The 27,068-nt window shown below is 41.1% G+C and overlaps 2 protein-coding genes across 2 annotated transcripts in view; both read left to right on the forward strand.

The window, feature by feature from the left end:
- ccdc85ca (coiled-coil domain containing 85C, a) overlaps nucleotides 1-3,634 on the forward strand; it is a 44,607-nt gene extending 40,973 nt beyond the window's left edge. Inside the window, exon 6 of the mRNA XM_053510262.1 lies at nucleotides 1,100-3,634. Within this exon, the coding sequence (XP_053366237.1) occupies nucleotides 1,100-1,189 (90 nt within the window). The 3' untranslated portion in view covers nucleotides 1,190-3,634. The remainder of the gene's footprint in view (nucleotides 1-1,099) is intronic.
- A 2,522-nt stretch (nucleotides 3,635-6,156) lies between these two features.
- On the forward strand, nucleotides 6,157-26,468 carry setd3 (SET domain containing 3, actin histidine methyltransferase). Its single transcript, XM_053509857.1, has 13 exons — nucleotides 6,157-6,225; nucleotides 8,594-8,726; nucleotides 8,812-8,904; nucleotides 8,993-9,141; nucleotides 9,242-9,314; nucleotides 10,341-10,597; nucleotides 16,961-17,019; nucleotides 19,787-19,901; nucleotides 20,663-20,737; nucleotides 21,996-22,162; nucleotides 23,305-23,390; nucleotides 23,503-23,663; nucleotides 24,106-26,468. Exons 2-13 carry the CDS (start codon nucleotides 8,624-8,626, stop codon nucleotides 24,475-24,477), a joined length of 1,710 nt encoding a protein of 569 aa, XP_053365832.1. The 5' UTR covers nucleotides 6,157-6,225; nucleotides 8,594-8,623; the 3' UTR covers nucleotides 24,478-26,468.
- Nucleotides 26,469-27,068: the final 600 nt, after the last annotated feature.

Here is a 27,068-nt window from a genome sequence, read left to right on the forward strand (position 1 = left end):
GTGTTTCAGTGACCCCGCTGGCAGAACCCAGTTTCCATGCTGCTTTTATTAGGATAAAAAAAAAGGTCTCTGTGGAGTTTATAGCGCAGCCGTCAGAGTAATTAAAATAACTTTAGCGCTGAGAACAATGTGGCTCTATTGGGCTTCTCTGAGCTGTGGAGAGCTGCAGAGCGGAACAAGAACAAACAAAGAGGGGATGTTTGGAGAAGAAGAGAGCGGAGCAGATTGGATAAGATCAGCACGTTGCACAACCGTGTCTGTGCCAAGACGAGGCCCTCTGTGAGAAATGGAAGTGAGAGAAGTGGCTAACCACAAAGACAGAGGTTAAATCTCAACATGATGCCACCACCACCATGCTTCACTGCAGGGGTCGGTGTTGATGAGCGGGCTAGGGCTTTGCAGATTGGCGAATAAGATTTGTTTCGGGTTTCATCAGACCAGAGAACCTTTGTCAACATTTTTAAACTTCAAATTGAGTTTGAGGCTTTTTGTCCAGCGTCCAATCTATGGTTGCTTCTTTTTGGATATTGGATTAGAGCTTAAAGTCACCTTTGGATTAGGTTCTTTGACTAGAACCAAACTCTGATTTATGTTTTTCATGCATTTTGCTACCTCAGTTTTCTTTATGAAGGTATCTGCTCTAAGGAATACAGGTCGATATATTTTAGAATGGTAACTGTTTCAGAATTCAATCAATAAAAAAGTCCATTTTTAGTTCCATGTAGTAAAACTTCAAGGTAGGGTAAATTGTTATGCCTGGCACTTCTAACATCTCGCCCAGATTTACACTGATTAGGGCAGATTAGGGTAAATTTAGCAAGAGGAGCCTTTTATTAAACCCACGGGACCGGCGTGGACTGTGGGACCTGCAGAGTCGTGAGGTTCCCTCGCGGATAAGTGTGCACTCGAGGCCCTCTCGCCTGTCAAGGCCACAATCACAGAGATGACACGCAGCCACAATGGCTCCTTTCTTCTCTCCACAGACACCGTACCAACCCCCGCAGCCTACTCCACTGTCTCTGCAACAAAAGCGCCGTGTAACACCTCCCTCTGTTTCTTTCTCCTTCTGATCCCCCGCTCTCTCTGTCTCCCTGTTCAGGTGGTGTGGCGGAAGCTCGGCGACGCGGCGGGCTCCAAGCCGTCCATCCGCCAGCAACTCTCCGGAAACCAGTTTAAACCCCCGATGTAGCCCCTGGTCTCGATCAGCACACGCCAGCACGCCGGTCTGCCCAGAACCAGCACAGCTTCAGAAAGCAATCACCTGCACTCCTAAATAAAGCTCAGTGCCGACAGACGTTAGGGTCATGACTTTAACACGCTGCATTTTGTTTTGTCCACTTACAGGGATTTAAGGCAGCTAGTGATATCCATCCATAAAGCGTGTTCTCTGAATAAACCATCAGGAAGGATGGATACAAAATGAGATGTAGTGCTCTCTCGCTCTGTTCCTTTTTTCTCCATAGAATATTCCACAAGTTCTCTCACACTCCAGGATTGCTTTTTATCTGCATTTATTTTTAACGTGTTTTCCCAAGATCTAAACACTCAGTGTTGGGAGGAAACCAGTCAGTGTTTTGTTAAACTCAAACATAATCTCAACTCAAACAGACAGATCATGGACAATTATTTCAATAATTGACGGACCGATGATCTCTACTCCGTCTCGCACTATAGTGTCATGTCTGATGTTCTGTTTTAGACCGGTTTGACAATCGTTCGTAAATGATGATCTGTTTAAGATTACACTAGAGTTATACATACTGTACTTGCGCAGTTAGTCCCTTTAACACCGGGTACGCTGGATTAGCACAAGTTAATTTTTTTAGTCTTGTGTAGTTATGAAGACGTCTGGTCCCAAGTTCTTAACGTTCCAAAGTCTTAATGGTGTCTTAAAACAGCTAGTTGATGTGTTTGCGCTCTTAGACTAGCCGTACGTTTACACCAACAAATGACAGAATGTGTCGAAGTTCAAGAGGTATCTTCAAACCATTCTTGCGACGTTTTTTTGTAACCACTTGGAAGGAAGTAAAACATCAGCGTCTCTGATGGATGTGCAGCTAGCATGCAACGTCAATCAAGCAGCCAGTTTTCGGGCCGTTATTATATTTGTGTGAATCGAGTAAGCTTTAGAAGCTAAATATATACGCATATAATAAAACACCTACTGTTTCGGATGGGAACAAAACAGGCCACGCCCACAAGAGTGAGACGTAATGCTAGCGTGAATGTCAAGTCAGGACCAGCTAATATTCTGTCGTGGGAGTAAATGACGTGAGAAATTGACGGGTCTTGTGTAAACCAGGAGGTTTGTGCTGTTTAAAGGTGCGGTTTGTAATCTGAGTTCCTATCTAGAAAAAAGAAAAAAAGAAAAAATTTTATTTGAAATAGAAAAATATTGATTCATTTTGGATCTTTAAAGTTTTTTATTCCTAATTATAGATTTTAATTTACACATTTCTGGCCTGAGACAGACTCCACCCCTCTAACTTGATACTGGCTGATTTTCTGTCGAAAGGAAACAGATTGAGGATGTTCGTGGCTTCTCCTAAGAATGCGTGTTAAATGTAAAACTTTGGCGTCAGGATTTAAAAAATGACAAACCGCACCTTTAAGCTTAAATAAAAGACGCTTGCTGCATCCATGCGAAGCTCTAACCACCCGAAACGTCTCCGTGACATTTATCCCTGGCTAGATTTTTTTCTCTCTGAGGAAGATAGCGATTGACGTGTGAAGGTTTCATTTCCGGCAGCTCAGGAAATTTTGCTTGTGGAAAGGGCGAGTGTGGCGACATGAATCAGAACGCCTGGTGGTCATGTGACTGACATTACCTCCGTCGAAATTTCAGATGTGAAATAAAATCTCTTTAATGGCTGATATTTATAATTTCCGATATACAGTAAAAAAAGGATTTGTTCACTCAAAGCTTTAAACGATTGCCTGTAAATTTGCAATAATGTATACATTAGGTATAAAAGCTAAAAAAAAATAATAAATTGAGAGCGTGCGTAATGATCAATTAAGTCGTAATCAACTTTCAGGTGATGCAGCCATAACGCTGAGGTTGATTATTTTCCCATAACAGCGCATCCAGTGTTTTATTTCTCTTCAAGTATTTTTTTTTTTTTACAAGTTGCACTTTTTCAGTTCTCACTCACGTTACAGCAGACTCAGTACAAACTTGCTAACACTGGAGACTCCTTCCTTAAATCTTATCCATGTCTCCTTACAGAAACCCTATCACAGCAACAATTAGACTTTTTTTTTGTTTTGTGGTAATTCATGCCTCAGATCCAAATCTCTCAGTAAGTGGTTTCTACAGAATCAATGTGCATCATCACCTTTTAACCAATCAGAATCCAGAATTTATCAGCGCCTATCGGATAGGTTTATCGTTATCTGTAATGACTTTTGGCTGGATGTGCAGTTCTCCCAGAATTCTGTGTTCGAAGCCCAGAGGAAAGGGTTTGACGTGAACGAGTCGGACGTTTCTGGAACATCAGCAGCTTTCTGGTTTACACACACACACTCATGCAGTAAGTACACATGGGGAGGACAAAAAAGGCGAGAAAACAAGAGCCGTGCTCTCAACTGAAGTTCAGTCATTTTAAGAAGCCATATTTTTTTCCCCTTATTTTTAATAAAATCAGGGTTTCACAAAGTCGAACATTTCACTTTTTCCTTTATTGTAACATTATCAGTTCGGGTCTGATCTAACAGTTTGATTAATTGTCCTGGTCTTCTCGATTATGAGCCAGGATGCAGCAGGTGGCTTTTGGTAGTCTTGTGTACAAGTGTTTTTATTAATTATTCTTTTTTGTGTCTGTGTGTGTGTCTGGGATACGACTGAACAAAAACAAGCAGCAGTCATTTGGAAGTTCATCAATTACATTTTGATATTAATACAATAAAAGGATGCTCTAAAAAATGAGATATTCAAAACATTTTCAGGGACATAGTGTCCTTCTTGTCCAATTTAATCTAAACTACTGACTTTTTCTTTAAATATTTGTTTATTTGAAAGCACACACACAAAAAAACCTAAGAAAAAAACATAAATCCCACACCACTATTTTCCGACAATTTCTTTCAAAAACACTGCTTGGTTTGTAAGGGAGGACATGACATGGGGACGTGAGGACGTGATGATGCGACGTGACGATCTGTAATCCCAGTTCGTGTTTGTGGCACCAGAGCAAACTGTTGTAGGAGAAACTCGCCATGTAAATACCTCTTTCCTGTAGAATATTTGTAACTAGCATGCATTTATAATTGTTATTATTATTATTATTTTTGTTTTTCATAAGAACTGTACTGTAGGTTTCGTTTAGGAAATGAAAAGCCGTCGAAATGAGACTCGGTGCACTTCCTGTAGATGATTAAAAATAAAATGTACACTCTTTGTAAAGCTGTGTCTCGACATTTGTTGGAATTGAAATAAGCCTCAAGGCAGAGACTGAATGAAACAAACAAGTAATTGTGGAGGAAAAAAAAGCAATGTCGCCACCTGCTGGAAATTTGTGTGAACAGCACTCCTGTACAGTATTTTGTATTTACACTATGAGTGATGAAGGATTATTATTATTATTATTAGAACTGAAGCAATACTCTCCAAAAAGCTAATAAAAACTAATCCTAAATTGTCATTACAGCAAATAATCCTATATTAAATTTAAATTCCTAATTAAATAGCAAATATTCCTTTATTTCTTTATTTCTAATAATTTTTTATCAATAAATTAAACTAGAAACACATTTGAATTACATAACCTTATTCTATTTTAATAAGCTAATTATTATTATTATTATTATTATTATTATTACCGTTCTAATTATTATTATTACCATTTTTATAAAATAAGCAATATATCAAAATATAAATCAATATATTTATTATATATTTAATGAGATTATTATATTTCTTAAGAATTGTACTACTTAAGGCAAACGGTGTAGTGGTTAGCACTGTCGTCTTTCACCTCCAGGGTCCAGGTTTGATTCCTGGCCAGACTCGATTCCTGTTTCTGTGTGGTTGGAGTTTGCATGTTCTCCCTGTGCTTGGTGGGTTTTCTCCCACAGTCCAAAGATTAGGTTAATTTCCATTTCCAAATTGTCTGTAGTGTATGTGTTGGTGCCCTGCAATAGATTGGCACCCCCACCAGGGTGTATCCCACCATTAAATCCGGCACATAACTGTTCATAACATGGCTTTTACTCAATATTTTAATTTCACTTGTGGTGCAGGTCAGACAGATATCTAAGTAGTGGAAAAGTTTTATTAAATTCTGTCCAGCCAGTTTTGTGTGAGGCTGTAACAAAATTTGGCTGGACACACATACATACATTTGGACTGTGGGAGGAAAGTGGAGTACCCGGAGGAAACCCACTAAGCATGGGGTGGGTTATTTAATAAAAATATTAAATATGTAAATAGATTTTTATGCAGTTAAAGCAATTTAAAAATGTACAAAGTGGTGAATATTTACATATAAGAGTTATAATACATACAATATGAAGTGTATAAAATAAAGCTAATATATTTTATATATAATTTATATTATTATTTTTAAAATAAATTATTTTTAAAAATATTATTTAACCAGTGTTTAGATGTTCTTCATACATATTACATATTTAAATAACGATTTTATTGATGAATATTTGACACTCCACATGCTCCTGCTCCCTGCTGTTTATTTCTGTAAATCTCTCTCACTCCACTTTATCTCCTTTTATGGTCACTCGAGCGCGTGCCGAAGGGCTAAAGTTTAAATGACATTCTGGTCGCTACATAGGTGCACTACACATGCTTTGGAATAAAGGCTTGGCCCTAAAATGGCGGCTTTTCAGATAGGGCGGAAGTAAGCGGTTTGGGACACGACCGCCAGCTCCTTAATTCAAAAAACAACCTGGTAAATATAGCATGACGAATCAAATAAAGCAAAAAACTAAACATATTTTAATAAAACGCGAAAGAAAAAAATTGGTTAACGGAAAAAAACGGGTCAGGAAAATATAACGCATCCGAATACAAGGCAAACGTTTTTCTTTAACAGCCAATCATAAGGCGTGGTCTCCCCGTTTAAGGCGGAACAAACAAACTTACTGAGCCAATCAAATCCTTGAGCTAGGCGTTAGCGTCGAGGGGAGGGGCTGTAGGGTTAGGTTGCGCCCAGCTAGCAAGTGGGAGAGAACTGACAGCAGGAGCTTTAGGATTCATTTCAGAAGGTAGATTTATTTGACGTTAAATGTTTTTCTGAATGAGAGAGAAAGAGAGTTATATTCCAGCAGAATTAATGATTTAAGTGAAGACAGGACGGTTTAAACTTAAACAGGAATATCATGCTAACTCTCAGACAAGAGCTGCACAAGAGAGCTGGTGAGATTAGAGGGGCTGAAGCACCAGGTCTGTCTGTCTGTCTGGGGTTCAGGCCTGGAAACTCAAACGCAGTTAGGAGAGGTGTGTGTGTGTGTGTGTGTGTGTGCGCGCGCGCGCGCGCGTGAAGCATTAGGGGGTCATCTGCAGCAGTGTGTGTGTGTGTGTGTGTTCATGGCTGTGGGCCTGTGAGTGCTGTACTGTAGGAATGGAGAAGTCTCTCTCTCTCTCTCTCTCTCTCTCTCACACACACACACACACACACACACACAACAGCTGCACCTTCTTTAAACATAACACCAGTCTGAGTGTAGATGTATGGTAGTTTGTTGTTGTTGTTGTTGGTGGTGGTGGTGGTGGTGGTCGTCGTATGTGTGTGTGTGTGTGTGTGAGAGAGAGAGAGAGAGAGAGAGTCTGTCTGTTTAAAGACTTTGTTTAATTTTATGACATTTAAGCCTTAAACACGTGACCTATGATGAGGAGGAAGCGTGGGTGAAGAGGAGAATGGTGAGGAGAAGGATGATGATGATGAGGAGGAGGAGGAGGAGGAGGAGAAGGATGATGATGATGAGGAGGAGGAGAAGGATGATGATGATGAGGAGGAGGAGAAGGAGGAGAAGGATGATGATGAGGAGAAGGAGAAGGATGATGATGAGGAGGAGGAGGAGGAGGAGGAGGAGGATGATAAGGAGGAGGAGTAGGATGATGAGGAGGAGAAGGATGATGGGGAGGAGGAGGAGAAGGAGGATGATGATGATGAGGAGGAGGAGGAGGAGAAGGATGATGATGAGGATGAGGAGGAGGAGGAGGAGAAGGATGTTGATGAGGAGGAGAAGGATGATGATGAGAAGGAAAGGGTTGATGATGATGATGAGGAGGAGGAGGAGAAGGATGATGAGAGGGAGAAGGATGATGATGTTGATGATGATTAGAAGGATGATGATGATGATGAGGAGGAGGAGGAGGAGAAGGATGATAATAAGGAGGAAAGGGATGATGATGAGGAGGAGAAGAAGGATGATGAGAGGGAGAAGGATGTTAATGATGATTAGAAGGATGATGATGATGATGAGAAGTATGAGGATGAGAAGGAGGAGGAGGATGATGATGTGAAGGGTGATGAGGAGGATAAAGACGAGGAGAATGATGATGATGTGGAGGGTGATGAGGAGGATGAAGACGAGGAGAATGATGATGAGGAGAATGTGGAGGATGAAGATGAGGGGTATGGTGATGATGAAAAGGAGACGTTGTGTGTTAAGTGGGAGGATGGAGATGAGGATGAGGAGAACGACATTGATGAGGAGGTTGATGAAGACTATTTATAGAGGAGGATGCAGTCAGTGCTGTCGGATTTGTGAAGCTCTGTGCAGAGTTTATTTATGTAATATGCAGGTTAATGTTCAGCCTTTCTTTCAATTTCTCTCTCTTCATCTTTCTTTCTTATATTCTTTTTTTCTCTTTTATACTTTTTAAAAAATAAATCCAAACTTTTATTCATTCTCTTGTTTTTCTTTTTTTTTTTATTCTTTGCTTTTTCTACACTCCGTCCCTTTTTGTTTCTTTCTTCCTTCCCTTTATTTGTAACTTTCTCTTTCCTTATTCCTCTCTGTCTCCATTCCTGCTTCTCCTATTCTCTCTATCTCTTCTCCCCTTTTTTCTCTCTTTCTCATAATCATACATTCCCTCATCTTCTTTAATCATTGTCTGTATCTTTTTTCTCTACTCTTATTTTTTTATCTTTATTTCTCATATTATACTTTATTTTCTTTTTCTCATGTTTTTATGCGTTGTTACAGTAGCTGTATTCTTGTTATTCTGTGCTCTTTATAACCAGAAAGAAAATGAAAACTCTAGTCACTCATCTCCAGTCAGAGTTCCTGTTATTTTGTTCTACCGACTGAAACCAGCCCTCTGTTTTTAATAGTGCATAATTTTGGGAAATGGCACCTGTTTAGCCCCTCTCACTTTTACCTAAAAGGCAACCAGCAGGTTGCGTGCGTATGTGCATTCGTGCGTGTTTGTGTGTGTGTTTATCAGATGTGTAAAAACCTTCCAGTCATTTTATAGTGGTTGTAATGCTACTCACGGCCAGCAGATGGAATGTCACAAATCACTTCGGTGTAACTGCGAACGTGCGCCCTCTAGTGTTCACAGCGACATTTCACTTTTACAATTCATCAGTTTATTTATTGAATGTTTTATTTATTTCCGGCTCAGGGACCTATAACCCCGTAACCGAGCCAGACGATGGGCAAGAAGAGTCGTGTGAAGACTCAGAAATCCGGGACGGCCGGGACGGCTGTTGTGTCTCCCAAAGAGATGATGAACCTGATCTCTGAGCTCCTACAGAGTGAGTAAAAATTCTCACCTCACGTGCAGACCATCTAACATTACAGTGTAGGTCCTGATCTGTTTTTAATGTGCCTTTCTCCCAGAATGCAGCGCTGCAGTGCCATCTCCAGGGAAGGAGTGGGAGGAATATGTCCAGATCCGCACCCTGGTGGAGAAAATCCGCAAGAAACAGAAAGGTTTGGTTTGTTCCTGGTGTGTTCTTGGTTTGTCAACGTGTATCAGCGTGGAGACTGATAAGTAATGTGTCTCGCACCTCTTCTACAGGCGTGTCCGTGGTGTTCGAGGGCAGCAGGGAGGATTATTTCCCTGAGCTCATGGCCTGGGCAGAGGACTGTGGTGCGTCCTGCGAGGGGTTTGAGATCGCCAGCTTTGGAGATGAAGGCTATGGCCTCAGAGCCACCAGAGACATCAAGGTGTGTGTGTGTGTCTTGGAGAAAGTGAGCGAAAAGCTCATGAGTAATTAGAGAGTTACACAATTATAAACATGTTATAAGGGTATTTCTTTTCTTTTAGGCTGAAGAGCTGTTCCTGTGGATTCCCAGGAAGATGCTGATGACTGTGGAGTCGGCTAAAAACTCTGTACTAGGTGAGCTGCCTGTACGCTGGAAATCTCGTGAATGAAGGATTACAGACTGACAAGAAGCGCTTTGGTAAAATCGACGCTCTCGCATTGTAACAATGTTCTCTCTCTCTTACTGGAACGAAGACAGAAAGAGCCACAGAAAGACATTTAGCGTTTCAGGGTGGAGATTCTTCTTAGTTCTAATAATTGACTTTTGTAAACATAATTTTAATAATCACCACACTTTGTCATTAATTCATCAGTTTAAAAACAAACCATAGAACACTTAAAAAGGGCCTGGACAAATCTAATCAAATCAATATTTAAACTTCTAAGTACAATCCAAACAGCACTAAACCTAAATTTAAAGATGCAAAGCTTATTTATGGATTGTATGTAAATACCGTTTTGATGATTATTTTGTGTGGCGAGTCATGTATTGCCACACTGACCCCCCAAAAAATATTTTTAAAACATGTTTGTATTTGAGGTGGTAATACAGTATGTTGCAGTTCTTCTGTAATCCTACAGGTAGCGCACAATAAACTATTCCTATTGGCCCAGTTATTAGCACAGCGTTTTTTGCGGAGGGTGCAAATAGTTGCTAAGTTTATTTAGAATTGTAAGAAAATCTGACAAAAATAGCACAGTCAGGTTTACAGATGCACAGGGGTGTGTAGCATTTAAAGTGATAATATCGCCATCTGCTGATCATCTAGTTTTACTTAAGTACAGGATTTGTGCACTTTGACCACCTCTGATTATATTTGCTCTTAAGTAAGAAAAAATAAGTGATGTGTGTTGTGGATTAAACTTAAACTAAGCTGATTCATTTCCTAGAACAGGATGTCCCTGAAGTAGTTTATTCCTTATACGCCATGTAGGCTAGTTGTTTTAATTTAGTAATAGCTACACTAAACGCTGATAATTCTAAGTGCCAACGCTGAAGTCCTTATAATATGATAATAATCATATTATTATTCCTAGGTCTCACTTTAGTTGTTGCTATGGGGGCGATGTTTAATTGCTGATAATTTCATCTCGTCTCAGGCCCGCTGTACGCTCAGGACCGGATCCTGCAGGCCATGGGCAACGTGACCCTGGCTCTGCACCTGCTCTGTGAGAGGGCGAACCCGGAATCGTCCTGGCTGCCCTACATCAAAACCCTGCCCTCGCACTATGACACGCCCTTATACTTCGAGGAGGAAGAGGTGCGCCACCTGCTGGCCACGCAGGCCATTCAGGACATTCTCAGCCAGTACAAGAACACGGCGCGCCAGTACGCCTACTTCTACAAAGTCATCCATGTAAGTCCCCAGCTCGTGTCTTTTTCAACACATTGTTACGTTTGATTGAAACGCCCAGGTGGTTATCTCATGCTCATGAACTTTTCACGTGCTGTTAGAGGAAAAGTAATCAATGTCAGGGTGGTGCATTGAAGCGGAGTCACTGTTACTGTGCTGAAGCTGATGATTTTCCAGTAACAGCATTCTTCAAAATGTTTTATTCTCCCTTTGTTTTTTTTCTTTCTCTGAACAGGAAGTTAGAGCTTTATCTCTGACTGTTATGACTGGAGACTCCTTCCTATAATTTATATAGTTAAAAAAAAGGGTTTTGTCTGTGCATTGGTCAGAACTTGCTCTTTCCATGATATCTTTGCCAGATAAGTCAGATTTATTTTCCTGGTAATTCTGTCTTTGTGGTAATTAACTCGTAAATAATAATAATAAAATATAGTAGTTGCTAAAGTACCAAAAGTTCCTGTACTGAGGAACTTATTTAGGATCAGCTACTGAAATCCCACTTCTCTGACAAACTCATGAGGTGCAATGCAAGCCTGAGTCCAGCAGGGGGCGACATTTATTCCTTAATAAACCTGTAATCATCCTAGCAAACATCATCTGTCACATTCATTATCTCTCATAATCGGATCCAAAATAACAACTTGTGCTGTTCTTACTTTTAAGAATAGTTAGTTTTGTATGTTTTGGTGTTTTTTTTAAGCTTTATAGTGTTATGTTTTATATAATGCATTCATAGAAACTCTGAACACAGGACGTGATTTAAACTCGCTCTAAGTTTTACAGACTTCATTATTATTTACTAACTATCTTTGTATTTTCTTTATATTATCAACTCTATTTTATTACAGCACTGTTTAACCTTACCTTTTTTTTTTCCTTCCTCAATTAACGGTGTGCGGTGATGAACCAAATATATGGTGTGTCCGGGAGTTTTCCCGGAAAAGTTTGGGTGATAAGTTTTTCTTTCCAGCATTTGCTCTAATATATAAAACTGAGTCGAAATTCTCTCTTGAAGCTCCGTAACCCCTTTCTTGTCCCGCTGCACTCCTGGGGGGTGAGGGCAGCTGCCAGTAAGTTACACCCTCCGTCCATTCACGTTATCCTGAACCGTCTCTACTCGTATCCTGGAATCCTGGCTGGGATTCGAACTAGCAACCCTTCAACCCAGAGGCGAATGCATATCTCCATGCTTTCTGTTTCGTAGAGCTTTATCACCTTCATATTAGTGACCCTGGACCACACGTAAAGTAAAACATGTAGACTCGAACCAGGGAACTTGTACACCAACAGCAGTAGTGTAGCATTAACCACTACGCTACTGCAGGGTCGGGCCGCTGTGGTGCTTATTAGACTTTTGTTATAATAAAAGACTTATGGCAAGACAGTAAAGAGACTGCAACTTAAGAGATGTAACTAAATGTTCTTTCTGTTCTTGTGTCCAAGCTGGGATTTGAACCAGCAACCTTTTGATCTAGAACTGACACTCATCCACATGAGCTTTAGGAGCTTGTACGGGATCTATGTTTTAGAGAGCTCGTCCCCTTCAACAACAGCTAAATTAAAACACAGACTCTAACCATATATAAACGTGTGTTTGTGTATTTATATTACTCCCAATTGCAATTTATAAGCTCGAATTTTCATGCCTTTTAAGCACTTTTTTTAGTGACTTGTCTATCTGCTGCTTTTAATTTAAACACTTCTTCGCTCAGAGCAATAAATATCACGTTCGTTTACGTTCCTTTCCTCGGCTATCGAAGAAGCAATAATAATAATCCGCCCTGTTCCACTGAATTTCGCTCAAAACCTCGTCCCGGTGCTTTTCTGCCTCTTTCATTAGATGACTGTCAATTAGAAAAAGCTAATATTTCACATTATTGTCAAGATAAAGCATCAAATATTCATAAGGCGTAGTTAATGCGTTTGTCACGGCGTCTCCTAGTCGATCGACGTTTTCAGTCCGCGGTTTTATTAAATGTTTTCCAAGTCCTCGGACGAGCGAGCGGAGCGGGGCTGTCGAGTAATTAGAGTGGGTTTTATTGTTTGTTTTTTTTATCCAGCTCTAATCTGACAAATTTGTGGCATTTTGGATACACTGATGTATCAGGGATGTAATTAAGAGGATTAAAAAAAAAAAAAAAAACTAAAATAACATACTCGTCGCTTATTTTACTCGTCAGTTGATTAGGGATGTGTTTCTGTGTGTGTGATACAGTATGATGGTAGAGTGGTGACACTCAGAGGAGAGATGGATGATATGGATATCTGTGCATTAGGTGGCAGTAGAGGGTTGATGTTTTACTGTTAGACTAAAGTGTGTCTGGACCGAGTTGGAGCTCTGGGTGGAAAGTTCTGAAAGTTTTCAGTGCGAAGATATAAGCGTCGACGATGACACTAGTGGAATTTTTCATAAATTATCTCGTAAGACGCTTTCTTTTGAGATATTATACATACAGTATTTATAGAAGTGTATGCATATATAATGTATATTTTAAAGAAGAATGTTTTACAATGCTTTTAGTTTTTTTTTCTTTTTCTTTTTCCCCTTCTTTAATCCTTTATTTAATTTTCAGATGTGATGCGTGACGTGCATCATAGAAATACTTCCAGTTCTGCTGAAGTGATATTCGTGTCGCTCCCGTACCCTGGCTGGAAACCTTCAGAGTTTCCGACTTGTTTCTTGCTTGGCTGGAGATCTAGGATTGGACGCCGACTGTCCTGTCCTGTCCTGTTGTGTCCTGTCGTGTCCACACTACCACTCTCCTTCTCCTCCTTCCCTCTCGGCTCCTCAGGTTGTGAGCCGGTGTCACCGTAATGACTGCCGTCAATGTCAGACTCTCTCTTCGGAGGCGGCCGCAGATGACCGGGCTGGAAAATTAGCTTGTCGCATCGGCTTTGAATCGAATTGACCTGATTGTACCTTGCGCACATGTTGAGAGAGAGAGAGAGAGAGACTGATGTCCTCTCTGTCTTCGTCTCCCCCTCCCCCTCACATCCAGGCTCATATATTCTGCTCAAATGTATCTGCCTTATCAGGGAGAGGTCTTCCTCCTCCCCTATCATCAGGTCACACCGGCAAGGCTACAGCTCTCCATCTTCTGGAAAATATATATTTATATATTTAAAGGGAAAAAATATATTATGTGTATATATTTTTTCCCTATGCATTTTCTTTTCCTGGTGTAAAGAGCGCTAGGCCGTTGTCAGGGCCCTGTGATGCGTATCCGAGTGCTTTTTCTGTCCGCGGGGGGACCGGTGATGGCTGTTCTGTCCTCGCCAGGGCCGTGTGCACGGGTGGGGAGGGGGGTGTAGGAGGACCTCATAAGGTGACCCCGCTATGCAGCGAATGCAAAGTAACCTTGGTCTGCTGCATCTGCCGGCGTTGATGAGAAATGAATAGGGTCCCTGCGGTACTCGCTGCACTTCCCTTCCCTTCCCCGTATCTTGCAAGATATTTCGCCTGACCTTCCTCGAATTGCAGAGCAAAATGAACGAGGTGTTTTTATTTTTATTTATTTATGGTTAGACTGTCCACGTTTCTGCTATCATGAGTTATGTGATAATATATAATTTAATTAAAAGAAGAAACCACATTCATTCACTCATTCATTTATTATGTGAATCAGGTGATGCAAAGGAAAATCAATAATTCTGTGAAATGTTCCTGTAACGCCGCCGGGTCTTAAAAACACCGAAGGCCTCAAGGCTCTGAGGACCCTGAGCCCTCCTGCAGACCGGTGGCCAATTAGCTCAGCTTCCCGTCGGCCTCGTTAAAGATAGCCACAGCTCTGCGTGAAAGCTTTTTGTTTTTTAATTGATTTACGGGACGCTGCCCCCTTCTCTCCCCTTCCCTTCCTCGGCTGCCCCACGTGGTGCCAGTGTGGGTTCATCTGTATGATGAATTACCCTTCTCCGGTAATGCTAATGCATGGAGAACTCTCATCACCTCCGCTCTCCACACCTACAGTACGTCTGCGTCCGCGCTTCTCCATGCCGCATTCTTTCTCGCTTTCCAGATAATAAAGATTACCAGGAATAAAGCGGACGTGGCCCCGACTCAGATCAGTGTCCAGTGTAAAAGCGTGGGACACGGCATCGCCCACCATCCATCCGTCCCCCCCTCCAAGCGTCAGCTAATTATATACATAATTGAGTCTATTAACGCACCCAGGTGCTCCGGCTCTCCCTCTCTCTCTCTTTTGCTCTCTCTCTCCCCGAACTTAATCTCAGAGGGCTGAGGTTGCCATTATTGCCCGTTTAACCTGTTCTCGCACGCCGGGGAAGGCCATAAGGACGGTCTCCTGCATTTGGTCCAGCTGGCTATGAAGGTGTGAAGATGAAGGAGGAACGTCCTCTAGAGATTTGTGCTCCGTATTTCTGCCTATTACTTCCATCAAAGCTCCTAATACACTCAGTTTATCTGACAGAGGTTATTTATAGGCTGGATTTTTTTTTTTTTTTTTTTTTTTTTTTTTTATGGACATAAAGCTGAGATGCTGCAGTGCCGACCTCAAACCCCACGCCCTTGCCTTCTCCGGCTGCTTATCTTTAAATGGTTGTCTATCAAAAGGTTTGTAGGCGTCACTTTAAAGCTGGTCCAGTCCTTCAGCGCCGGCTTTGAAGGAGAAAAATCAGAGAAGGGATTGAAGGTGTGTGTTGAAGTGGTGACCGACTCGCTTTCTCTCTCTCTCTCTCGTGCTCTGTGTGTGTGTGTGTGTGTTTAAGACCAGATTGTTAACCTTTATCTTCTCCCGAGAGTGTTACATCTCAGTAGCCGGAGTCGAGGAGCAGGCCGAGTCCACGTCCCAAATCTATCCAATACGCCTGAATCAGCATCAGCGCTAGGCCTGCCTGCCTCACAAAGCAAGTGTGTGTGTGTGTGTAGAGCAAACCAGCAAGTGGTAGTACAGCGCTCAATTAGTGTCAGTGAAATTGATTAATGGGATGAGACATGCAAGGCAAAAGTTAGCTACCACCTCTGAGTGGTTTCATTTCATGCTTATTCTACTCCACTCGAGTCGATCTAATTATACCGCCTGACGTCTGCATGTGAGTGTCTGTGTCTGTGTGAGAGAGAGAGAGAGTGTGTATGTGCGTGTAAGAGTGTGCGAGTGTATCCTCTAGTGGTGGGAGGTATATCTCTATAAACGAGACACCGGTACAAATTTGTCAACGCTTCCTTTAAAATGCTCTGTCGCTCCCCCCCTCCAAAAAAAACAGCACACAGATGAAGATTCAGCGTATTCTGGCCCGCACTTTCGGCAACGTTTCACACTCGGACGTTACTGTACGTCGTTTTTGCACATTTTGGAAGCGTGGCTCTGTCAAAGCGTATCATGTGACACGGAGCGAAGTCGAATCCATACGACATGAAAATGAAATAACCGAGTAGGAGTGATTTAAGATGGAGTCCACTTCACTTTGACTTGTTTATTTATTTATTAGTTTGTAAACGGAAGGAGTCTCCCGTGTGAGCGCACTGTTGTGACAGAAGAGGTATAAATATATAGAATGTGTGACTAAATAATCAACATCGTTGTGGTAACAGTCGCTCCGCTTCATCTTCAATGTTGATTATTTTCCTACTCCAGCGTGCTTCTGTGTTTTATTTCTTCCCCAGGTTTACTCTGGAAAGCATGTATTAAAACCTGTTTGGTCACTTGATTAATCCTGACGAACATTCCCGGCCAGAAGCTAGATGATGAATTGCTCTGGCGTCCCGGCGGTGTTGCGCAGCGCGGGGCTTCATTTAGCAGGACGAGCGCCACACGCGCAGCCTCGGGAGCACCTGGGCGGGGAGATCTCTCCCACGTTCATCCCTCTGTCTATTTTTATAGTGACTCGTTTTTGCATGTTCAGGAGGGTTTTATGCTACGGCTGAGCTAGCTCTCTGCGTTTTTCCTCTTTCATTATAATTTTTTTTTCCATAGAAACCGAGTTTTTTTCTTTTTTTTTCTTTTTCCCTTTCCACCGTCCATGACACGCGCTGCAAATGAGCCCTTGGAGGGAGCGGGTCTGTTCCTTTAAATGTAGATTTCTCTGGCACCGGTGGCTCTCTGTCACCCAAATTGATGAAGCAGATTTATGACGGCTGCTGGGCACAACAAATTAAGTTGACAGTGATGTATGGGGGGCTAATGCCACGATGATCCCACTGTACCGCCACCGGACGCTCCTTCCTCCTCGATGCTCTTGTTAGGAAGCCACATAATGAAATTCCACTGACTGATTTGTGTGTGTGTGTTTTTTTTTCATCTCTCTTTCTCCTCCCTCACTCTCCATTCCTCCCTGTCTGTCCCTTTCATTTTATCCTTCCTTATTCTTCCTTATATGTCGTCCTTTCTGCTCGTCACCTTCGATCCCCAGACTCATCCCAACGCCAGCAAACTGCCCCTGAAGGATGCTTTCACCTTTGACGACTACAGGTTGGTTTGTCCTACCGTGTCCCAAATTTGAGCTTCTCTACTTTGTGTGTGTGTGGGGGGGGGGAGGGGAGGAGGTGGTGGTGGTGGTGGTTGGGGGGAGCGAAGAAGACGACGAAAGGGAAGAAAAAGAACAGGGTGGCTGTAAGGGTACGAAACCGGCCTTTTTAAAACGAGGCGTTTGTTCTCATTGTTCTTTCATTAGCACCAAATTATCTGTGAGGGAATAATTTATCACTGGTCCCGTTTTATCTTCGGATTGTTGAGCATGATGCAAGCTCCTGCTCCCGCCGGGCAACGTGTGAAAGGAATGAAATAGCATCTTGTCACAGTTAATGATTCAAGTCTTCAGCAGACTCTGAATTTTGAGAGTTTTTTTTTTTTTTTTTTACTAATTATAACCAAATCTTTGTCAGCAGACGTTAAAGGGAAAGTTCAGGTTTTTTCAGGTCGGTCTTAAATCAAAATTCAGGTGCTTAGAAGAAAGCGTACATTACACTAGCTCTTGGTACGTTTTCCTGCTCTAGAAACCGACCGTGAAGTTTGTCACTTGTCAGTACAACAAGAGTTATCAGGGATAAATTCCACAAGATTCATTCCATGCGAAAGTGCATTACAAAGTTCTGATGAACTTCTCATATGAAGCTTCTGCAATCTTACTGACCTAAATCAAGTTGGTATCTTTTTGTATTTAATACAAATTTACAGTAACTCCCCAGTAATGGCTAAGCAGAACTGCAGCGTGCTCAAATTTATTTATAACAACCAAGACCATATTAACATTTATGACATTTCAAACAATTTTCATCTTATCTTTTATTGTGTAAACCTGCTTTGCGAGAATGACAGTTGTTAAGAACGCTATACAAATATAATTAAATTGAATTTAAATTGAATTCCAATGTACTGACGTAAAACGTAAAAGATTGGACACGCCTTTTAGTTTAATGTTTATTATTATTATTATTATTATTTATGTAATTTTTCTACATTCTAGAACAATACTGGATTTTTTGCAAAACTATGAAAACTAACAGGAACTAACCTGTTCTATTGTACACTACCGTTTAAACCGTTTGGTATCAAAATTCTTTGTTTGTTTAATGATTTATTTTCTACATTCTACGACAATACTGGAAATTTCAAAACTATAAAACAACACATATGAAATTAGGCAATTATGTAACAACAATAACAGTCAGTTGTTATTTTAAGACATGAAGGTCGGCTCTTCTGGAACAGTTCCTGCAAGAACAGTATTGTGTCAAGTGCAAAAGCCTTCAAGCTCCATGATGAAACTGTCTCTCATGAAGACCTTCCCAGGAAAGCAAGACCAAATCATTACTTCTGCTGCAGAGGAGAAGTTCATTTAGAGCTACCAGTTACATCAGAAATCACCAATTAACAACCAGCACCTCAGATTAGAGCCGTTATGAAGTATTTACAGATCATCAGTAGCAGATACATCTCAATATCATGTTCAGAGGAGATTATTGTGTATTTTGGATCAGTATTGTTTTAAAATGTAGAAAGAAATAAGAATTAGGAAAGACCATGGAGTTAGAAGGTCTTTCCAAATAATTAGCTTTAAGAGAAATGCAGTTTCCTTTATCTTATGCAGTACTCTCTAATCTCTCTATAGTTTTTGTCACAAATTAACTTTATAATAACTTCTTAAAGCCAAACCTCAAAACAATTCCTGATCTGTACAGAAGATCTATGTGTATTTTCACAAGATTTTAATACGTTTAAGGGAACCATGCAGATCATTCCAGAACAAACAGGAACATCGCTGCACCTTATAACTAACCCGTGTTCATGCGATTAAACACTAGAGATGGGGGGAAAAAACTATTCAGTTACGTATCGTGTTTCTTTTGTGCAGCAACTCAACAAGGAAACGAATCCGCCCAGTTTGTTTTACTTTCTGCTCAAGAGCGTGTTGCATCTCATTTCTTTATTTTACCTTTTTTGCTAAGTTTAATAACGTCCGCGCTACAGCTTCCACATACAATACAAAACTGATTCCATTTCCCACAAATACTGACTTTTTTTTTTTTTTTTTTTTTACACCAGAGCATCGCTGTTTCTTCTTCTTCTTCTTTATCCGAGTCAGTGTTGAGCAGAAAGGAAAAAATGATGATGGTTTAAATTTCATGTCTTATACAAAGCAATCAACTCAACGTTTTAATGTTTAGATATTTTGAATATTGTTAAGCCTTGTAAGAAAAAAAAAACTGCTTAAGACAGATTAAACCCAAAAAAAAGTGTCCAAAAATTTAATCGATTCGACAGTGTACTTGTGATGTCAAATCTATCACACGGCTTTTAAAATCCTAAAAAATCTATAAAATACTAATCTATAGCGCTTTTTAGAGTTGACATTTTCGCAAAGCAGCTTTACACAATCAAAAGAATTACTGAAGTTTGTATAAAATGCGAATGTCGTGATCTGCGTTTTAAAACAAATCTTCCCTGTATATGTAAATGTATTATTTATTCATCTAGCAAAACCAGAAGTCTGGCCCACTTAAAGCGGACCTTTAAAGACATTTTAGGTTGTGTGCGCTCGTGTGATTCATGACGCGATGTACGTTCATTTACCAGGGTGATGGGATACAGGATGCGTGTGGCGGCCATTCTGCTTTTCTGTAGTTAAGCTTTAAGATTTTAAAGAAAGTGTTTGAAAAAACTTCTATAAATGTTAAGAAATAAGACCAACATTAAAAATGTAAGGGTAATTAACCAGGTGTGTGTGTGTGTGGTGTAGGTGGGCCGTATCGTCTGTGATGACCCGTCAGAACCAGATCCCTACAGAGGATGGCAGTCGGGTCACGCTGGCCCTCATCCCACTTTGGGACATGTGTAATCACACCAACGGCCTGGTGAGTCCCTCCTCTCTCTCTATCTCTCTCACATACACATAGAAACACACACTCTCTTTACCCCAAACCTTTTACTACAGCTAGAGAGAGAGAGTTTGGTTTCATTCTCGCTCTCATTTAATCATTTAATCTTGTGTGTGTGTGTGTGTGTGTGTTGTACACGTGCTAGTGTGGCGATCATACACAGTGCTTGTACGCACGCTTTAGGAAAAAGTAATGCTCTAAAGTAATGTGTTTTTTCCTGCTGATTGTACCCAGGACCTCTCGGGATATTTTATTTCTATTCGAATACTGCGGTTTTGATTGCGTTCCGCGCCTCACGCCACAGAGCAATATATAGCTTCGCGCGTGGAAATGCGTTTAAACCCTGCGCTGAATTTCACGTTTCGGATTGCTGAAAATGAGAAGTTATTAAGACGCTTAATGAAAGTGTTTTTTTTTTTTTTTTTAAAAGAAGTCCCCTGGTTAAGGTTTTAATAAAAAATGCATATATATATATATTTTTTCCTCTCCAGTAATAATCTTGTTTATCGTGAAGTTGTGACAAATTGGGCAAGTTTTATTAAATTTCAGGAAATTTCTTTTATCATCATTTAATTCCTATTTGTTTGTGCACGCTTTAATTTAATGGCGATGTTTTGAAATACGTTAACGTGCCTTAACCTGATTACTTCCTTTTCCCGCTTATAGCCTGTGTGGGGAATTTTTCCTTTTATTTTTAAACACCTCATTTCTGGTTAAACACTCTCTGCCTTTTTTAGATTACGACCGGTTACAACCTGGAGGATGACCGCTGCGAGTGTGTTGCTCTGCACGACTATAAAGAGGGCGAGCAGGTGAGTGAGATCCGGCGCTGCGAAATCCTGCACGGCTCATCAATCCGTATCTAGCCGTCCAATCGCATCACAAAGCGAAGTTTACCCGCGACGTTTTCCAGGGTTCCCTTTGCGCCGCTTAAGGCTGCGTGACGCCCTTATCAGCCGTCGGCCATTACAGGGGCTCGTGGGTAATATCTGAGGCGAGAGCGCGGGAGGATACGGAGGGTGCACACTGACAGGACCAGGTGGACTCCCGGACTCCCAGACTCCCCCTCTTCTATGAAATGTGAATTATTTGATAAGACTGGCGGAGGCAGCTGAGGGAGGGAGGAAGAGGCCGCCGTGTGGGACGGAGACGGGGGCGGGGAGGGGGTTTGGGATTGTGCGAGCGTCTCCCCATGCCAGGCTCTTTGATCCCTGATTTAACAATAGCACTGAGCTCTCTCTCTCTCTCTCTCTCTCTCTCTCTCTCTTTATCTGTCCCTCTCTGCTCTTTCCGCTATCTGTAAGTGTTGTGGGTGTTATATATAAAGCGGGAATACGTGAGCGGGCTGCGCAACCGCGCCACTGAAATGATGCGAGTGAATTTCTGATTGTAAAGTTTATCATCCGTCTCATCCCGCAAAGGATCTCAACCCGCAGAAACTCGAGGTTGGATCCTCGCACTTGAAAAAGTTCCGTCCAAAAGGTTTTAAAAAGGTTTTACTAACAAAAAAAAAAAAAAAAAACACACACTCGCATTCACTCAGCGTGGGGGAGAAATGAACCGGGGCTGGAAATCGAACCCTTCTGAGTGTGCTCTCGTGATAAGTGATAACGTGACACTGTTACTTGTTAGCAGCTGCACAAATTTGATTATTTCTTTTAAAAACCCTGTATTTTGTCCACTAAAGCTAACAGTCGCTCTTTATTAAAGAATGACGCGTCTTGCTATGTATCCGTCTACAGTTCCATTTAAGAATGTCGCATCATCAGCCTCTCGTCTTTTTCTCTCTCTCATTTATTTGAAGAACAATTGATTCGCAAGAAACCATGAATATTAAATACAGCTTTATGTCTGACACTGAAGACTCCTTCCATAACTGATAACATTTCACTAAAAAGATTCCAAAACGGAATTTTATTGCTTCCATTTTTTCTTTTTCGTAGAGCAGTCTTCTGTACTATAACAATGATTACAGTATATACAGGTTTAATCTGTTTATCGTGTTATTGTAATGTATTAGTATATTGATACTATCTTTTAATGCTTGTTTTTTATTTATTTTTCCTCCAGATCTACATATTCTACGGTACGAGGTCTAACGCCGAGTTCGTCATACACAATGGCTTCTTTTTCGAGGAAAACGCGCACGACCGGGTGAAGATCAAGCTGGGAGTCAGTAAGAGCGAGAGGTTGTACGCCATGAAGGCCGAGGTGCTGGCCCGCGCTGGGATCCCGGCGTGAGTAAAAAAAAAAAAAAAAAGAGCGCAACAGCTTTTACTGTCACTAGGAATAAAATTTGTATACATAACGGCGGTGTAGTGGTTAGCTCTGTGGCCTCACACCTCCAGGGTCGAGTGGTTGATTCCTGTCTCGGGTCTGTGTCGGGTCTTGGTCCTCCCACAGCCCAAAGACAGGAAGATTAGGCGAATTGGTGTTCCTAAATTGGCCCGTAAGCCCCCTGCGACCCTGAATACAGGATAAACGGTATAGAGGATAAATGAATAAACATAAAATAAAAAAAAAAGGGAATAAAAAGATTGTTAAAAGTGGCAGATTTGTCGTAGATTTAAAATGTTTTTCCCCCCTTAATTATTTTCTAGTTAATTGTGTTCTTACGAAAATTTACAACTGATGACACTTTCTTAAAGTCTTTAACTCTATTTTTTATGGATTTTTGTCTTGTGACTTTCTCTGGTCTGATAAAATAATAATACAAACTCATTAACCCACACTGAACAAAACCGAATCTGAAATGAAATCTGATGTAAAAATAATAAAATAGTTTTTCTCTGAAGTTTAACATGACTTTGGTTTGTTTTGGGGATGTCTGCCAGTTCCACTCTTCACACACACACTTTAATGGATCTGAGGTTAAGCTGAATATGCTCTCCTTGAGATAATATTTGGGCGAATCAGGAACCCGGCATTGGCTCTGACAGTGTGTGAGGGTTCAACTTCTCCCTATTAAATTGTGTGTGTATGAAGCTCAGGGCACGGCGTAATCTTATTGCTGTGCTGCACAGAAAGGAAAAATGTATTTGCTCTGTAATATTGTCGCCTGGGCATTGTCACATTGATCAATCCGTCGTAAAAAAAACTTCACCTGTTCAAGATTACCTTTTGATTCAACCGTCCGTTATTTTTTTTTTCTTTCTCTTTTCTTTTTTTTCCCCCCTGAGCGTTTGCTTGTTGAAATCAGAAATGAAAGGGGAGACATAACGCTCTTCTGTAATTAAGAGATAAATTATAAATGATTTTTAAAAATGCATTGAGTATCCGTCGTCGCTTCAGATCAATCGCTCGTCATGTGACGTGGCTGACGCTGGAGTTAATAAGGAATTCATCTGAAGATCTGCTTTGATCCTTTTTATCTCTCCAGGTCAAGCGTTTTCGCCTTGCACTGCAGTGAGCCGCCCATCTCAGCCCAGCTCCTGGCCTTCCTGCGTGTCTTCTGCACGACGGAAGGTAAGACCGCGACACACCTGCTGGTTATTACACACGTTTACACACGTTTACCTGATCAGGACGTCGTATGGCACAGCGAGTTTGTCTCATGAGTGACCGCATGTCATTTCAGAGGAACTCAGAGACTACCTGGTGGGTGACCACGCCATAAATAAGATCTTCACGCTGGGGAACGCAGAGTTCCCCGTCAGCTGGGAGAACGAGATCAAGCTGTGGACGTTCCTGGAGACGAGAGCCGCGCTGCTCCTCAAGACCTACAAAACCTCATCAGAGGTACAGCGGAAGCACCTTGTGAAAAAAAAACAATAAGAATAAAAGAGATGGTTGATACTATCCAGTTATGTATCACGATCTTTTATCATAAGTTGTAACGCCACACTGACTCCAAAATCAATTTTCACATTTTATCTACTTATTTTTTTAATTCACTTGAGGTGATAAAATGTTGCAGTTCCCTCTATAATCCTACAGGTGGTGCACTTTGAACTATTCACACATTGGCAGGCAGCACAGCATCTTAGCCCCTGGGTTTCGTGATATTGTATCATTTGATTCCTGATGATTTCTGTCCATAAAGTATAATATACATGTTACAAAGTTGTAAATGAATAAAATTTCTCATGCTACAAATTGTTGGGTTGTTGGTTATTGACTGTCTTTTTGACATATAATAGTATTGGTATGTTAACCCGCTGTGTGTGTGTGTGTGTTTCAGGAAGACCGCTCCATGCTGCAGAAACCCGACCTCTCTCCGCACTCCCGCATGGCCGTGAAGCTACGTCTGGCCGAGAAGGAGATCCTGGAGCGAGCCGAGGCCAGCAGCCGGGCCAAGCGTCTGCGCTTCCAGAAGCAGCTGGACGACGGCGCTCCTCTGCCCGTGTACGAGGAGAGCGACATCGCGCTGTTGGAGAATGCCGACGCCAAGTTGCCCATCGTCCTGCGCCAGCTAGAGGAGGAGGAAGATGACGAAGAGCTAAAGATGCCGCTCCTTAACTGTGAACGAAAGGCGAAACCGAAGGAGAACGGAGGAGAGAAAGCAGATCCGAGCGCACAGAGAACTGAGGATACGTGCAAAGATCAGGAATAGCGAAGTCCGTCGCGGCCGCGGATTCCTGCTCTTTATTTATTGATTTGTTTTACGTGACTGACGAATAGAAGTGAAAGCAATCAAAATGAAAAGTCTGTTGTGTTACTTACGGCTTTTTTTTTACATTATATATACAACATAGATGTGAATATTTCAAATGTTGTACCATGCCCATGTTTTTGTTCTAACAGTGCCACCCACTCTGGTTTATATTTCGTTTTTCTGTTTATTTGAAGCAGGTGGCTCCTCCCACTCAGGAGGAAAAAAAAAAAAAGACACTGGCTTGTTCAGGATGACTCGGTTAACCCGATCAGACGTCATCTTGTTGCATTTATTAAAAAAAAAAAAAAAAAACAGTTTTGTTTTAACGTACATAATGTTTCCTTTTACCAAAAACTTCACACGTTTAGCGCTGGGAGCGACGAGGCTAGCTCATAGCACTTGTGCAGTACCCATGCTTTATCTTTAAAAGGTTGAGAAACACGCTGTAGATTAACAATTTCAAACTCCATCTTCAGCTGCGCGAGTATGTTTAAATTAAAAAACAAAGTTTCAATTTGTAAAATTCTAGAGAATTTTTTAAGTGGTCCATATAACTCCATAAAAATGTCATTGCGGCTGTGTTAGATGGCTGCTTCATAATGTTGATGTAGGAATAAGTTAGCAGTAGTGAGCGTACCATCCCTGCTGAGTGCTAGCTTTTATAGAATAGAATAGCAGAAGCGTTTGCAATTTTATTATTTTACTAAAACAGAGCTTCACAGATTCAGAAGTCAAAGTTGCACTAAATTATGTACGTTCATGTACACAACCTTGTACTTTGTTCGTAAATAGTTTTTTTTTTTTCTGATTGTAACTTTATAGCTAAGAAATCTGAAAAATTTTATCCGTCCTTAAAGCTAAACCGCATCGTATCGTAGCTTGCATTACTTGTTAGCTACATCGGCACTGGAGCTCAAGTTGAAACCTCAAACTTTTTGGTTGTTACCCAAATCATAACAACCCAAACCCTAAACGTGTTCTCTAATCAGCTCCGTCTGGTCGAAGTGAAAATTGTGTACGTTTATTCTTTTCTTTCATGGACCTGTTACCTTGCCGTAACGCTTGTTCAGTTAAAGCGTTTGCTAGACAATCGTTTTCCTTTATTACGTTCTGGATCCTGCTTTGCTCCTGGATTAAATCCCTCCAACAACAACAAACGAAAAAGGACAAGGAAGTCGCTGAGAATGTACTTCGGGGACGTTCAGTATATTTTTCTGAAAGCAGTATATATATTTTTTTTCTTTCCGTACGGATTGTTGGCCATACTCTGACCGAACCTTATGACGGTTAGATGCTCGAGACTTTACTGAGACGTAGTCTTGCTGTGAATGTAGTTTGAAATGCTTCAATCTCTTCACGAATAACTTCCTCGTGTGAACTTTCCTTGCACGATTGCAGAAGTGATCATGTCTTTAGTGTTTATAACATTTGTTTATTGACGTCAGGAGCCAAACTCCTCACATCGCTAATGTTTATGGTTCTCTTAAAGCCTTAAAACAGTCTCCTGTGCAGGAATTCTGCACTCGCAAGTCCCAAGGTTTTTCCTACAGTTGTTCTCATTAGTAATTTTATAGAGTGCATCTTGTGCATTTAAAACGCAGCTCAAATAGTGCTTTACAAATGGATTTATGTATATAGAGCAAAATAAAATAAATATACTTTCCTTGAAGTGAGAGCAGATTTGGTAAAAGAATGTAAAACTATGCTAGTCCATATTTTTAAAATAATTGTAAAAAGCGTAATGAGTAAAAAGTTTTGAGCTGCTTTTTAAACGTTGCTGCTAATGAACGCTGATCAATCATAAGCGCCAGAACCACACAGAAAGGCTGCGTCACTGTTTTTCACTTTGGGGACGGTTGAATAAAGTGTGATGTGAATGACGGCGTGTCAGAAAAGCAGAGGTGTAAGGATAAGGTAAGCTTTGACAACAATAAAAGACTTAAACCTGATGACGTGTGTCGGTTTGTTTCTTGTGGAGAAAAAAATTGCAGTTGTAAACGATGACACCCTGAGCTGGGCAGTAGTTCGGGGGAGGGAGAAAAAAAATATCAGGACCATACAAACAAATTACATAAGTGGATTTATATTTTGTACTTAGTTCAATGGGTCTCTAATGTCTCAGTGTGTACCATCCGAATCCCTGCTTTTTGTGCCTTTTTTTATTTTTGTATTGGCCTATTGTGACCTCATATAAGACGAGCCCCTCCTCTGTTTTGTTTCTTAGCTCTGCTGTTCATTTTTATTTACACAGACGCCCTTATCCAGAGTGATTCACCTTTTTATCTCCTTATACATCTAAGGGTTAAGAGCCTTGCTTAACGGCCCAACAGGGGCAACGTGGTGTTGGTGGGATGACCGTGCTACCTCTACCCCTACCCCATCACTAAAAGGGGCGTGGCTTGGCATTTTATAAATAAGTGAAAATGGGGTTTTAGAGGTATTCCAGCTGGGACGTTAACACACAGCTCTGAGACTTGTGTTAATTTGTTAAAGAAACAGTATGATATGGGACCTTTAATTAAATCTTATAAGATTTGAGAATCTTTAGC

This window comes from Clarias gariepinus, chromosome 13, assembly GCF_024256425.1.
Source record: "Clarias gariepinus isolate MV-2021 ecotype Netherlands chromosome 13, CGAR_prim_01v2, whole genome shotgun sequence".
NCBI classification, from domain to species: domain Eukaryota; kingdom Metazoa; phylum Chordata; class Actinopteri; order Siluriformes; family Clariidae; genus Clarias; species Clarias gariepinus.

What these genes read in the sequence shown, in the direction of transcription:
- setd3 (XM_053509857.1), top strand. Translation starts at nt 8,624, where the DNA reads ATGGGCAAGAAGAGTCGTGTGAAGACTCAGAAATCCGGGACGGCCGGG. An exon ending in GAGCCACCAGAGACATCAAG is followed by an intron (nt 9,142 to 9,241) that starts GTGTGTGTGTGT and finishes CTTTTCTTTTAG; the next exon opens with GCTGAAGAGCTGTTCCTGTG. An exon ending in ACTTCTACAAAGTCATCCAT is followed by an intron (nt 10,598 to 16,960) that starts GTAAGTCCCCAG and finishes TTCGATCCCCAG; the next exon opens with ACTCATCCCAACGCCAGCAA.